General features: G+C 43.7%; 1 protein-coding gene and 1 long non-coding RNA gene across 2 annotated transcripts in view; one reads left to right on the top strand and one right to left on the bottom strand.

Moving 5' to 3' along the window:
- LOC106599267 (uncharacterized) overlaps positions 1 to 13,861 on the bottom strand; it is a 39,752-nt gene that overhangs the window by 9,172 nt on the left and 16,719 nt on the right. The window contains exons 4-8 of the mRNA XM_045713269.1: positions 7,633 to 7,708; positions 7,369 to 7,426; positions 6,739 to 7,086; positions 5,420 to 5,538; positions 5,148 to 5,346 (exon numbers count right to left, since the gene is read on the bottom strand). Coding sequence (XP_045569225.1) covers positions 5,148 to 5,346; positions 5,420 to 5,538; positions 6,739 to 7,086; positions 7,369 to 7,426; positions 7,633 to 7,708 — 800 coding nt within the window. The remainder of the gene's footprint in view (positions 1 to 5,147; positions 5,347 to 5,419; positions 5,539 to 6,738; positions 7,087 to 7,368; positions 7,427 to 7,632; positions 7,709 to 13,861) is intronic.
- Positions 8,778 to 12,643, top strand: LOC106599835 (uncharacterized). The gene is made up of 6 exons (XR_006762237.1): positions 8,778 to 9,342; positions 10,063 to 10,136; positions 10,963 to 11,017; positions 11,782 to 11,814; positions 11,963 to 12,085; positions 12,368 to 12,643. It is a non-coding gene; the product is annotated as an uncharacterized lncRNA (long non-coding RNA).

Here is a 13,861-nt window from a genome sequence, read left to right on the forward strand (position 1 = left end):
ATACTATACTGTTTTTACTTAGATAATTGTCTATGGTATATGTTACTATTTTACTGAGAGAATTGTCTATTGTTATATGCTAATATTCTTTGCTGATACAGGCTTGTTTTGTACGCTCAGCTCATAAATCTGAGCGTACAGATTTATGAGCTGCTTGGGTGCTACCGCAATATGTGAGCTCCTGTGTTTACAATCGGCAGAAATGTAGCTATGTGGGAAGTGCAGGGAGGAACAGAGTGGTGCCGATATCAGCCATCTTGATCTACACAGACAAGCTAAATTACCTCTTACAACTCTGTTTCCAGTGGCTGTTTCTGCACATCGGCTAACTGTCAAATATAAAAGGATGTACTTTCAATAAAAGGCGAAAGACAGCTCTGTTCATTGAGCTTTCAACACTGACTATTCTTAGTGATGGTTGATTGCTTCATTTTTGCAAATCTTATAATAAATATGTTGTTTGAAGTCTCTCTTTCTATAGAATTTCTCTGACACCACAAAGACAGGAGTAAGGATTCTCTCCTGCGTGTGTGAGCAAATATTTCTACTTTTTAAGAGAAACGAGGCTGGCAGATAGGATTTAGGTCCTCGATCCCTGTTGCTGGCCCACACTCTAGTACATTAGGTGGTGTAATGTACCATAAAGTTGGACGCCAACCACCGATAAACCCCAAAGAAGAATATGTATTTTCACTGTCAGAGTGAGTATCTGGTCAAATCAGTGGAGGTGAACAAGTGCACAGTTTGGGAGGAAGTAGAGATAAATTAGGTAATATGACAGATTTCCAAACATGATATAGTTGTAGACTACTCTGCTGACGGAAAAAATATCCTAACAAGTTTTACAATCATGTTTATTTTTGTCCAGCAGTTTAAACCGAACACAGGAATGTGGAGGATCAAAGATGATGAAACTACACCTAGACATTTATACAACACAGCAGGCCTTTACTGTTAAAAAGGAAACCAGACTTACCGGATCCATCATGGAAGCTATTGTTTTCTTCAGTGTTTCTTACTAAGACAAGAAATGTGTAGGCTACAGTACAGTTACTTTGTTGTCACAGAGTTCAGATAAGGATTAGGGAGTTCGCAGGGGAGAATTCCAGTCTCAAGGCTGCAACTGATGCACCCCTAGACCAGAGCAATCAAACATGTATTTAGATATTCAAGCGCAATTACGTTATGACAGCATAACGTCTCACATCATTATTTAACCAGGCAAGTCAGATAAGAAGACATTTTTATTTACAATGACGGCCTAGGAACAGTGGGTTAACTGCATTGTTAGAGGGCACTACTACAGATGTTTACCTTGTCAGCTCGGGGATTCGATTTAGCAACCTTTCAGTTGCTGTCCCAACGCTCTATCCACTAGACTACCTGCTGCCCCAGGCTAATCTTACTTCAGAAAGTTCCTGGAAAAGATTCTACCTAATCTATACAGATTGAGTAAAACCAAGAAAACGTTCAACAACACACCTTTCACTAAGAATCCTGCTGTCTGCTATCGTCTACTTTTACCTGACAGCAACTTGGAACCGAGTTATATTTGAGTCTAGCTATTCTCAAGGCTATTGTTGCATCTCCCTCCCTGCAACATTAAACATAAAGAGAGACAACAAACACACTTTATAACTGGTGAAAAACTACATCTGATACTTCAATTAAGCAGGAAAAAGCACTTATTATAACAGAGGTGTAGCACTGTAAGACACGTGAATCTCTGTTGATTGTTTAAAACATGTTTCATTCTCAGGACCATGACTACAACATTGAGTATTGGGACACAGGGCAACAACATATCCTGGTCTCTTCTACATAATTCAACTAAACGTTTAAAAAATACATATTTAAAAAAAAAAATGTATATGCAATCAGCAACGTCAAACAAAACAAGAAAACATGAAACCACATTCGTATGTATGTTTTACAATGACATTTACATGCAAACATTCGTTCCACATAACACATCACCAATAAAAAGTAGAATGGTAAGGTATAAGATATTGTCAAGTGTATTTCCAGTGTGAAGAGAGAGGAGTTTGGTAGGAGACCTTACTGGCCGTGAGAGAACAGAAGAGTGTGAGGTCTGTGGTTGACATGACCTATAAGTACTGATGGGCAGAGCTGGCTTCCTGCCCTCATGATGCCTCTTCCTAACAACCAACACATCATTCAATTCACAATAAAATGTGTGAACATCTTTCTGGAGCACACTTAATACACAATAAGGAAAGTTCAAAGATATCACAAATAAAATCCTTTAAAATAAATTCAACAACATAATTTGACGACACTAATAGTCCTATGTCTTCTGTACTTCCGTATGTCCCATCAGCTACACTAAAACCTGGTGAAGGGTTTAAAAATAAATATGTGAACATCTTTTAGGACCAAACGAATTATACAAGAGGACTAAGGTCCTTTTAAAAATGTATTATTAGATTTAAAAAACATAATGAATGTGATAAGCAGACGTTGTTGAGCAGATAATGGATTTAATTTATTGATCTATTGAATACATGAATACACACCTTGTATTGTTGAAACATTATTCTACATTATACAATTAATTAATGGATAATAGGAGTTACTGAAATAAGATACAGCTCTGAACACCCCCCACCGCCAACCCACAGCACTCCTACTCCAAGAAGCTTGATACATATGGTTCCAGAGCTGACTCTTTACAACATGTTTTCTGTTCAAACTTTATTTAGACATCTTGAACCGGTGACTGAGAGGAGGGAGAAGAAAGAAAACATGTTTGTGCTTTCTGGTGTTTTTTCAGTGACCCTGATTGAGCAAAGCTCTTTCCACATACACCTTACTCCTGTCTCTCTCCAGTGTGTATGCATTGGTGTCTGCTCAGGGCTGCTGATTGATTAAAGCTCTTCCCACACTGATCACAACTATAAGGCTTCTCCCCTGTGTGTATAAGTCGGTGTTTGGTCACGGTGAAATCTCAGGCAAAACTCTTCCCACACTTATCACAGCTATAAGGCTTCCTCCAGCATGAATCCGCTGGTGAATGACCAATTTCTCTGTTTAGTAAAACTCTTCCCACAGTCAGAGCAGCGGTGGTGAGGTTTCTTCCCTACAAGTCTCTGCTGGTGTTTATTGAGACGTTCTGATCTGGAGAGACTCTTCTGGAGAGACGTCTTGTCAGCATCATGTTGTTGTTGAGGCTCCCCTTATGATAAGCCCCTCCCACTGAGAGAGCAACGGTTAGGGCTGTCCCCTGTGAAACAAAGATAATGAATAGCAGGTTAACTGATGGGACCTTGATAAATACAGAAAACTGCCTATCAAAATAAACGTACTACCACAGCATCCATGTTATTTGTGATGAGCATATTTGATTCCGATTTTGGACATATTAAGTTTGTATGTGAAAACTATTTCTAAGATGCATACTTTCAGTTTCCCTGAACTCCCTGCACTCGAGCAAAAGAAGGAAGCTTGCGATGCTTGTGCTAGAACATATGCAGATTAAATATGCCTCTATGAATCTGATGAAGGCCTTTATGTGTCCTAATATATTGAAAAATTGCTCAGAACACCAGGTGTTTTTAACAGCGTCACTTTGATTGTCAACTTAAGCCACTTAAGATAAGCAGTGTAAGGTGTTTACGTGACGAATGCCATACTCGGCCTACTGCCATAGCTAGTTTAATGTCAAATGATGAGTGTGCATGTAATCACACTCATTGTAGGAGAACTAGATATTTTGTTGCTTTGACAAAGTCCTTTCTGAAGATTATTATCAATGTGATTAGTGACCCTCATTTTAAGATCAACCTTGTTACATGCACTGAACTCTCATTTTAATATGGTGAAAATATTCCTTAAAAAATATGTTTTCAAAAGAAACATTGAACGTCTAATAGTCAAATCAGAGTAAAAGCAGGTGAGCTGGTTCTACTCTTTTTATCAAGTTACTGCTTTTTGTGGTGCAAAACTGAGCAAGTCAACGCCCCCCCCCCATACATAGACATGCTAGAAATGTTTTACAATTACATTTTTTTGTGAAGATTGCATTCAATTGCCACTACTTGTTTCACAAAGCGACCTTCCATTCCCCTGTCATAAGCAGTTTTATGGTTCATTTTAATTGATACACGGCCATGGGGTCTTTCATTTTCTCGGCGGACGTCCGTATGGTTTGAGGTACAAACTTTCTGAAGTTCGCTTGGTAAGTCACTGGTAAGCGTAATATCTTGCGTGGAAGTAAACTCACTGGCTGTTTGCAGCCTGGAGCACCTCTCCTCTTGATTGCTCCACTCGCTGTGCGTGGTTGATCTGTATCTTCTGCCCCTGGTTTGTCGTACTTGTTTCGTTAGTGTTACACTACGACTCAGTGTGCATCCATTAGTATGGTGGCTCTTGCTGACACAAACTGTATTTACCTTACACAACTTGCCCACTGGCTTGTACTATGTGTGTGTTGTGAATTGATTTAACATGCTGCTCCCCGCGCCAGGTTCTCTGCTAATTACCCTGCTGGGTTTCTTTCTTGTTCTTTCCCCTGCAGAGTGTAAGAGTATCATGGTGAGCTTTCCACTACGCTGAGACATTAACTTTGGAGTTCCTTAACGAAGTTACTCCATATGGTGCTGTTTTTACTGCTTGGATATTAAACCGGCTAGGTAATATTGCAGTTGGCCTAAAACAAAAAAACAAATAAATCAAATCCATTACTTGGTTGCTGTTTTTTTGTCTGCCTGTTTTTCCCACATGGGTCTTCCCTGTTTCTTTGCAGAGGTACTGGGTAATTTATCCCTCATCAGATTCCTCCATGCGGATCACGACATAGCTCTCCAGGGCATCGGACCTCTGCTCCATGGCCTTGCTGGCTTGGCTGAGCATACGGCTTCCCTTTGTGACAGGTGTGATGGTGGCATCCCCCCTGGGCATCCGCATACCTCGTGTATGCACTACCTGGGTTTGAGCCACGCGGAGAGGGCGGTGGAGCGCCCTACTGGATGCCTGTTTTGTGTGGTGTTCTCAGAATGCCTGCGCCTGGTGCGATTGGAGGCCATGCACGAGTGGGTCGGCCAGGCTCGGGCTCAGGCTGGGGACGAGCTCCTTCCCTCAGGAGTGGTGCGGGGGCGAGCTGTTCGTCTTTCTACTGGGTCCAGTACCCCTCCCAGGAAGCGTGGCCGGAGCCACCACAGGCAGAGCCCATCTGTTGCCAGGCCTGGACGGGGGCAGGAGTCGGACCGCTGGGGCCACCTTGATCAGAGGGCGTCAGGAGGTTGATAGCGTCGATGGCGACGGCAGCTTTTCCCTTTTGGCCAGTGATAGGCTGTTCCTGGAGGACGATGCTGGCACTGCTCACCCCTGTGGGCAGGGGCTACCAGGCTGACAGGCCATCAGAAGCCTTCAGCAGGGCTTCATCACAGAGCCTACTCACTCAGGTAGCCACTGCACTGGACATCAAACTGGTGGACAGTGATGACTTTCCATCTGTCCCCATCTCTGCTGAGTTCCGCGAGGCGTTGCAGGAGAGCTGGGCCTCTGCCAGGAGGCTCTCTGACTCACAACAGAGACTGGACCATGGAGTTATGTTGCGGGCGTAGTGTCACTCGGCCTCCGGGAGTACCACACCATGATAGCTGCCATGGTCCTCCCGGACCAGGAGATTATAGAGCGGAACCCGCGACTGAAGCCGGGACCCCCCCAGGGTCTTTGATGCAGACTTGAAAGCCACATATGGCTCCCTCTGCTCTCTTGGCCGCTTTACCAACGTGGCTATGCTACTGAGGTCATGCGGGGTGCAGTATGTCCTCCAATACCTTCTGATAACCAGGCGGCGAATGGCATCTCTGCATGTCTGTCAGACATATCAGTGTGGATGACGGATCACCACCTCAAGCTGAACCTCGGCAAGACGGAGCTGCTCTTCCTCCCGGGGAAGGACTGCCCGTTCCATGATCTCGCCATCACGGTTGACAACTCCCTTGTGTCCTCCTCCCAGAGTGCTAAGAACCTTGGCGTGATCCTGGACAACACCCTGTCGTTCTCCACTAACATCAAGGCGGTGACCCGATCCTGTAGGTTCATGCTCTACAACATTCGCAGAGTACGACCCTGCCTCACACAGGAAGCGGCGCAGGTCCTAATCCAGGCACTTGTCATCTCCCGTCTGGATTACTGCAACTCGCTGTTGGCTGGGCTCCCCTGCCTGTGCCATTAAACCCCTACAACTCATCCAGAACGCCGCAGCCCGTCTGGTGTTCAACCTTCCCAAGTTCTCTCACGTCACCCCGCTCCTCGGCTCTCTACACTGGATTCCAGTTGAAGCTCGCATCCGCTACAAGACCATGGTGATTGCCTACGGAGCTGTGAAGGGAACGGCACCTCTGCGTTCATCCACCTCTGGCCTGCTGGCCCCCCTACCTCTGAGGAAGCACAGTTCCCGCTCAGCCCAGTCAAAACTGTTCGCTGCTCTGGCACCCCAATGGTGGAACAAGCTCCCTCACGACGCCAGGACAGCGGAGTCAATCACCACCTTCCGGATACACCTGAAACCCCACCTCTTTAAGGAATACCTAGGATAGGATAAAGTAATCCTTCTAAACCCCCCCCTTAAAAGATTTAGATGCACTATTGTAAAGTGGTTGTTCCACTGGATATCATAAGGTGAATGCACCAATTTGTAAGTCGCTCTGGATAAGAGCGTCTGCTAAATGACTTAAATGTAAATGTAAATGTAAATACCTGCAGTCTCACTTGGATGAGGGCTTTGCAGCCTCTACACTGAGAGGGTATTTGGCCGCTATATCTGCCTGCCATGTGGGGTGGATGGACAGGCCAGTGGGGTGCCATCCCTTGGTCTCCAGGTTTATGAAGGGGGTTCGTCGCCTGCGCCCAGCTAGGACGCTCTCAATGGCGAGCTGGGATTTGGATGTGGTCTTGGCAGCTTTGGCAAAGCCGCCTTTCGAACCGTTGGAGTCTGCCTCCCTGAAACACCTCTCTACGAAGGTGGATTTTGTGGTACAAATTACTTCTATGAAGGGGGTGGGTGAGCTCCATGATGAGGGTGGGTGAGCTCCATGCTCTTTCAGTAAGTTCTGAGTGCTACCGGATGGACCCCGGTGGGAGGAGAATATCTCTTCGCCCCAACTCTTCATTCCTTCCGAAAGTTCTGTCAGACAGGCATGTGAACATCCCTTTTATCCTGTCTGCTTACAACCCCCCGGGAGTGGCGGAAGAGTCTGGCCCTCCCTCCTGCATGCTGTGCCCTGCACGGGCACTGGCTGCCTATGTGGAGTGGACACGGGCAGTGAGAACAACAGACCAGCTCTCTGCTATGGTGAGACAGTCCTGGGGGCTGGGTTATCAAAGCAGAGGCTCTCTCACTGGATCATGGACACAATTACGACAGCATACTTCCTGGCTGGCAGGCCAGTGCTGGGATCTGTGGTGGCACAGTCAACAAGAGGTGTGGCTGTATCCTGGGCTCTACTGAGAGGAGTGCCCCTCGCTGATATCGTTGCTGCTGCCAGCTGGGCTTCCTCTTGCACCTTTGCTAGGTACTATTGGGTAAATGTGGCACCTTCCTCTGCAGTTGCTTCAGTGATCCTGGGCATCACCTCCCCTTCCGGGGACTGTGCCGGGACCCACCTTCCACATTGACGGCCCCTGAGTCTCGGTCCCGCTGGGACTTCGCCGCTTGCTGGCCGGGTCCCTCAAGCACCGACTAAATCTGGTACGGGTATACCAATATATTGGAGTGATCCAATATAGTGAAACATAACGAAGGTTACGTATGTAACCACGGTTATGTGAGCTTTATGGATCACTCCAATCCTCTACGGTGCTAGAGGCACCTCAAAAATGATGTAGAGAACGTGTGTCGCGGCCATGGGTTTTATATTTGGGGCGGACCCCAGCCATGACACAGGTGTACACGGGAGTTAATCTGTAAGTCCTCACCTTGGATGTATCCCTCCGCCGCAGAGTGATACCAATATATTGGACATATCCATATAGCTCACATAACCATGGTAACATACGTAACCTTTGTTTTGTTGTTTTCAGTAGTCCCCTGTTACTGTCAACCCTGTTACTTTATTTGGCACATAGTATAGTAACATTTTAATTCAATGTCTTGAGATAATAAACATGTTTTCCTAAGTTGAACATGTGCTCTTTATGACAGAAAACCATTACAATGAGCCTGTCCTCCTATATCTCTGCCCACAAGCCTCCTCTGGGGGAAAGAAGGACAGGGGACAGTGGGGTGACCATCTACCAACTACCAACTCCTGTCCAGGAGAGCTACTGCTGTGCAGGCTTTAGTTCCAGCCCTGCAGTACACATTAGATTCAGCCTGCACACTCCTGGCATGTCTTAAATTAGGTAGGCCGCAATACACACATTTAGATATATCACAGGGTAAATGTATTGTGTGTGGACATGTATACTGCTGTATTGCCAATACATACTATTCATATGTATTATTATTATCATTAATAATCATTTGTGATTTCTGAGAATGTGTTTGTTTATTTATTTATACTTCATTTTGGGCTCCCGAGTGGCACAGCGGCACTGCATCTCAGTGCTTGAGGCGTCACTACAGACAGCCTGGTTCGAATGCAGGCTGTATCACAACCGGCCATAATTTTGAGTCCCATAGGGCGGCGCACAATTGGCCCAGCGTCGTCCGTGTTTGGCCGGTGTAAGCTGTCATTGTAAATAAGAATTTGCTCTTAACTTACTTGCCTAGTTAAATAAAGGTTAAATAAAAATATTTTAAAAATTCACCATAGTTGGCCCATAAGCAATGTCTCCCAGTGTAGATCTCCCATTTGGACCAGATCTGGCCTGTCTAATGCTTCACATTGCCAGTGTACAGGTAACTGCCAAAATAAAGGAAACACTTCAGTAAATAAGGGATACAAAGTATATTGAAGGCAGGTGCTTCCACCCAGGTGTGGTTCCTGAGTTAATTGAGCAATTTTGGCTACACTCTTAGAATAGTGGACCACAATGGAAACAAGTCTTTGACTTTTTGTGAGTATAATCTTCGTCAATGTATTGGTTGCCTGGTGTGTCTTCTTTATGTATTTTAAATTGTCAAATTACTATTATAAAAAAATATATGATAGAGCAATCTGATGCCCATCTGGAAACTCGATAATGTGTTGCGTAACCATTAGTTACAATGCAACATCTGCAATGTATTCGGCCTGGAACCTTCTAGTACCATGTCTTAATGAGGAAGGAAATGACATAAGCCCTGACTACATTTAATATGTATACCACATACTTAGTTCCTGTTTCCATACTGCCAGTAAGTTGTCTTACAAAACCTCTCCACTTCACTCTGTAAGTACACTTGATGATATCTTATAATATAGTGTTTGATAGTATGTTTTTAGTGATGAACAATACACTGAGTGTACAAAACATTAGGAGCACCTGCTGTTTCCATGACATAGACTGACCAGGTGAATCCAGGTGTCACTTGTGAAATCCACTTCAATAAGTGTAGATGAAGGGGAGGAGACGGGTTAGAGAAGGATTTTTAAGTCTTGAAATAATTGAGACATGGATTGTGTGTGTTTGCCATTCAGAGGGGGGTATGGTAGTAGGTGCCAGGCTCACCGGTTTGTGTCAAGAACTGCAATGCTGCTGGGTTTTTCATGCTCAACAGTTTCCTGTGTGTATCAAGAATGGTCCACCATCCAAAGGACATCCAGCAAACTTGACACAACTCTGGGAAGCATTGGCGTCAACATGGGCCAGCATCCCTGTGGAACGCGTTCGAACACCTTGTAGAGTCCATGCCCCGACAAATTGAGGCTGTTCTGAGGGCAAAAGGTGGTGCAACTCAATATTAGGAAGGTGTTCCTAATGTTTTGTACACTGTGTATATTCTGTTAATAATTGATCTCAATGCTACAGTCAGGATTGTAAGAATTAAATGGATTTGAAGCAATAAATGAATAATTATGTGTATACAGTGCTATGGACAGATCTTACCTCATTTGATGTATAAGGTGTAGTAATTCACCAGCTATAGTTGACTACCTTCATGTTGCTAAGGCTGTAGGGTGGGAGATGCAACAACCGCCTTGAGAACAGCACGAAGTGTGTTGGTGGTCTTTCTCTGGTCTGTGGTAGGTATGGTCTCATTCATAACTTTTCAGTAATCATATTTCTCCTATCCTTTGCTATCCAATGTATAGACATTTACAAATTGCTATATAACAATTCACAATAAGTAGCTTCCGAAGGTTTTTCCTGGTGTGCATTGTTCATTTCCTTGTTCATATTCATAGCTGTCCCAAGCAGAACAAATATATTTAAATATACTTAAATTAATATATTTTATTACATTTAAGTATGTCTGTGACAAATATACCTAAGTATATTTAAAATGATCTAAATTGGAGCAATTTTAAAGAAATAAATTACATGTATTTTATTTGCATTATGTATATTAAATACATTTAAATGATCTATTTTGGCACACATTGGCACACATTTTTTGTACTTCAGTATATTCTTAGTATATTAGATAAAGAGCAAAACAAGTACTTTGAATACACCTTAATCAACCCCTGTGTGTTTCAATGGCATAGGCTTAAAGGTAATTCAACACATCAGGTATCCACTTCCTGTCAGAAAATGTCTCAGGGTTTTGCCTGCCAAATGAGTTCTGTTATACTCACAGACACCATTCAAACAGTTTTAGAAACTTTAGGGTGTTTTCTATCCATATATAATAAGTATATGCATATTCTAGTTACTGGGTAGGATTAGTAACCAGATTAAATCGGGTACGTTTTTTTATCCAGCCGTGAAAATACTGCCCCCTAGCCCCAACAGGTTAACAAGAAATTTGGAATGGTTGAAAAGCGAGTTTTAATGACTCCAACCTAAGTGTATGTAAACTTCTGACTTCAACTGTACATGTATTTAGATGTCTTTATATTTTTTCAGTCGTGGCAAGAAAGGAGATACATGGACAGCATATCTAAACCTGAGTCGAGTAAAGGTAAGGAGGGTTCACCTAGGGAGCTCCTACATTGGCGGCACGTAGCCTAATGGTTAGAGCATTGGGCCAGTAACTGAAAGGTAACTGGATTGAATCCCCGAGCTGGCAACATAAAAAGGCAACATAAAAATCTGTCGTTCTGCCACGGAGCAAAGAAGTTAACCCACTATACCCTGAGCGCTAAAGACGTGGATGTTGATTACGGCAGCCCCCTGCACCTCTCTGATTCAGAGGGGTTGGGTTAAGTGTGGAAGACACATTTCAGTTGAAGGCATTCAGTTGTACAACTGACTAGGTATTTCCCAACACCTCTGAATCAGAGAGGTGCGGGGGGCTGCCTTAATCAACATATTCGGCACCCGGGGAACAGTGGGTTAACTGCTTTGCTCCAGGGCAGAACAAAATATTTTTACCTTGTCAGCTCGGGGATTCAATCCATCAATCTTTTGTTTACTGGCCCAATACTCTAACCACTAGGCTACCAAACTCATCATTTCAAATGCATCTATAACATCTGATACAAGTATTCTATATGTATTAGGTACTACTACGGTGGTAGCAGGTGACCCCTCCTTTAATAATCAGATTTCATAAATGTACAGGGTCCATTTTGACCCAAGACAACAATCCAGACTAAGAATTTACCAAAGGTCAGATCATAATGAATACTAGTATTATATGGACAGAGTCAATATGATCCCAGATCAGCACTCCTACTCTGATGGTGAATTCTCTCTCTCCGATAATCCTTTCTATAATTTCAGATTGACCCCCTGATCTATGATTCGTAGATGTGGGTGAGTGGACTTGCAGATCTGGGACTAGCCTAGCAACAGCATCTCTTCTCAACTATTGGCAAGGATTTATTTGACATCCAATCATCATGAGAGATGCTTTATTCTGCATTAAACACTTCTATTGTGGTCCCTCCTCAATATATTACAGGAGAGGTGAGCACCTATCAGTTCCTGCTGCTGTCCTTCACCCCTCAGTGCAGACTTCTGACCATCGCTTAGGCCAGGAAGAAGTCAGCCAAGTTCATCGCCATGCAACGCACTACTGATTGAGGTAGACTGTAGTTTGAATAGCAACTGACTGACTGACAGGCAGGCAGACACACACACACTCACATTTGACCTTTCTAAATGTAACGTAATAATCGTCAGAAGACGTACAATAGAGAATGATTATATTCCTTCAGGGGACAGAGCTGTAAGGGAGCTGTTGCATGTTTGAAAATGTAGAGAAGTTCATTCTTGAAAACATTATTTTCTATATTAGTTTAGGGTTTATCAAATCCTGACCTGAAGTGTGCCTTTCAACTAATCTATTTTGTTTTCCAACCCTCAGGAGACCATGAGAAGGGAGTAGGCCACCTGACCAACACCATTGCTGTGTGTGGTTAAAACCTCTCTAGGCTAGGCGTGCCGCTAGCGACCCACCTCGACAACATCCGGTGAAATTGCAGAGCGCCAAATTCAAATGACAGAAATAGTCATAACAAACATTCATAAAAATACAAGTGTTATATATCGACATAAAGATTAACTTCTTCTTAATCCAGCCGCTTTGTCAGATTTCAAAAAGGCTTTACGGCGAAAGCATACCATGCGATTATCTGAAGACAGCGCCCCGCTTACAAAAGCATACAAACATTTTCCAACCAAGTAGAGGAGTCACGAAAGTCAGAAATAGCGATAAATGAATCACTTACCTATGAAGATCTTCATCTGGTTGCAATCACAAGGGTCCCAGCAACATAACAAATGGTCATTTTGTTCAATAAAGTCCCTTTTCATATACCAAAAACTCTGTTTTGTTGGCGCGTTTTATTCAGTAATCCACTGGCTCAAAGGTGGTCAAAACATGCAGACGAATAGATCATAATAGTACCGGTAAAGTTTGTCGAAACATGTCAAATTATGTTTATAATTAATCCACAGGTTGTCAATTGTCTAAATAATCGATAATATTTCAACTGGACAATAGCGTATTCAATAGAAAGGAAAAACAACGAAGGGCGCACACACAGTCACGTGCACAAACCAGTACTGCATGATTCCCCAGTCCCCTGACAGAAAGGTCTCATTCTTCTTCATTTTTCAGAAAACAAGCCTGAAACAATGTCTAAAGACTGGTGACATCTAGTGGAAGCCATAGGAACTGCAATTTGGGCCCTAACCCATTAGATAATCAATAGGCTTTCAATGAAAAACCACTCACATCAAAAAATCCCACTTCCTGGATGGATTTTTCTCAGGTTTTCACCTGCCATATCAATTCTGTTATACTCACAGACATTATTTTAACAGTTTTGGAAACTTTAGAGTGTTTTCTATCCATGCATATGCATATCCTAGCTTCTGTGCCTGAGTAACAGGCAGTTTACATTGGGCACCTCATTCATCCAAACTTCCCGATACTGCCCCCTATCCCAAGGTTAAGTTTGCTGATGACACAAATAGTCTGATCACCGACAATGACGAAACAGCCTATAGGGTGGAGGTCAGAGAACTGGCAGTGTGGTGCCAGGACAACAACCTCTCCCTCAGTGTGAGCAAGACAAAGGAACTGATCGTGGACTACAGGAAAAGGTGGGCCGAACAGGCCCCCATTAACATCGACGGGGCTGTAGTGGAGCGGGTCGAGAGTTTCAAGTTCCTTGGTGTCCACATCACCAACGAACTATCATGGTCCAAACACACTAAGACAGTCATGAAGAGGGCACAACAAAACCTTTTCCCCCTCAGGAGACTTAAAAGATTTGGCATGGGTCCCCAGATCCTCAAAAAGTTATACAGCTGCACCATCGAGAGCATCCTGACCGGTTGCACCACCGCCTGG

Source organism: Salmo salar, chromosome ssa02 (assembly GCF_905237065.1).
Source record: "Salmo salar chromosome ssa02, Ssal_v3.1, whole genome shotgun sequence".
Taxonomy (NCBI): domain Eukaryota; kingdom Metazoa; phylum Chordata; class Actinopteri; order Salmoniformes; family Salmonidae; genus Salmo; species Salmo salar.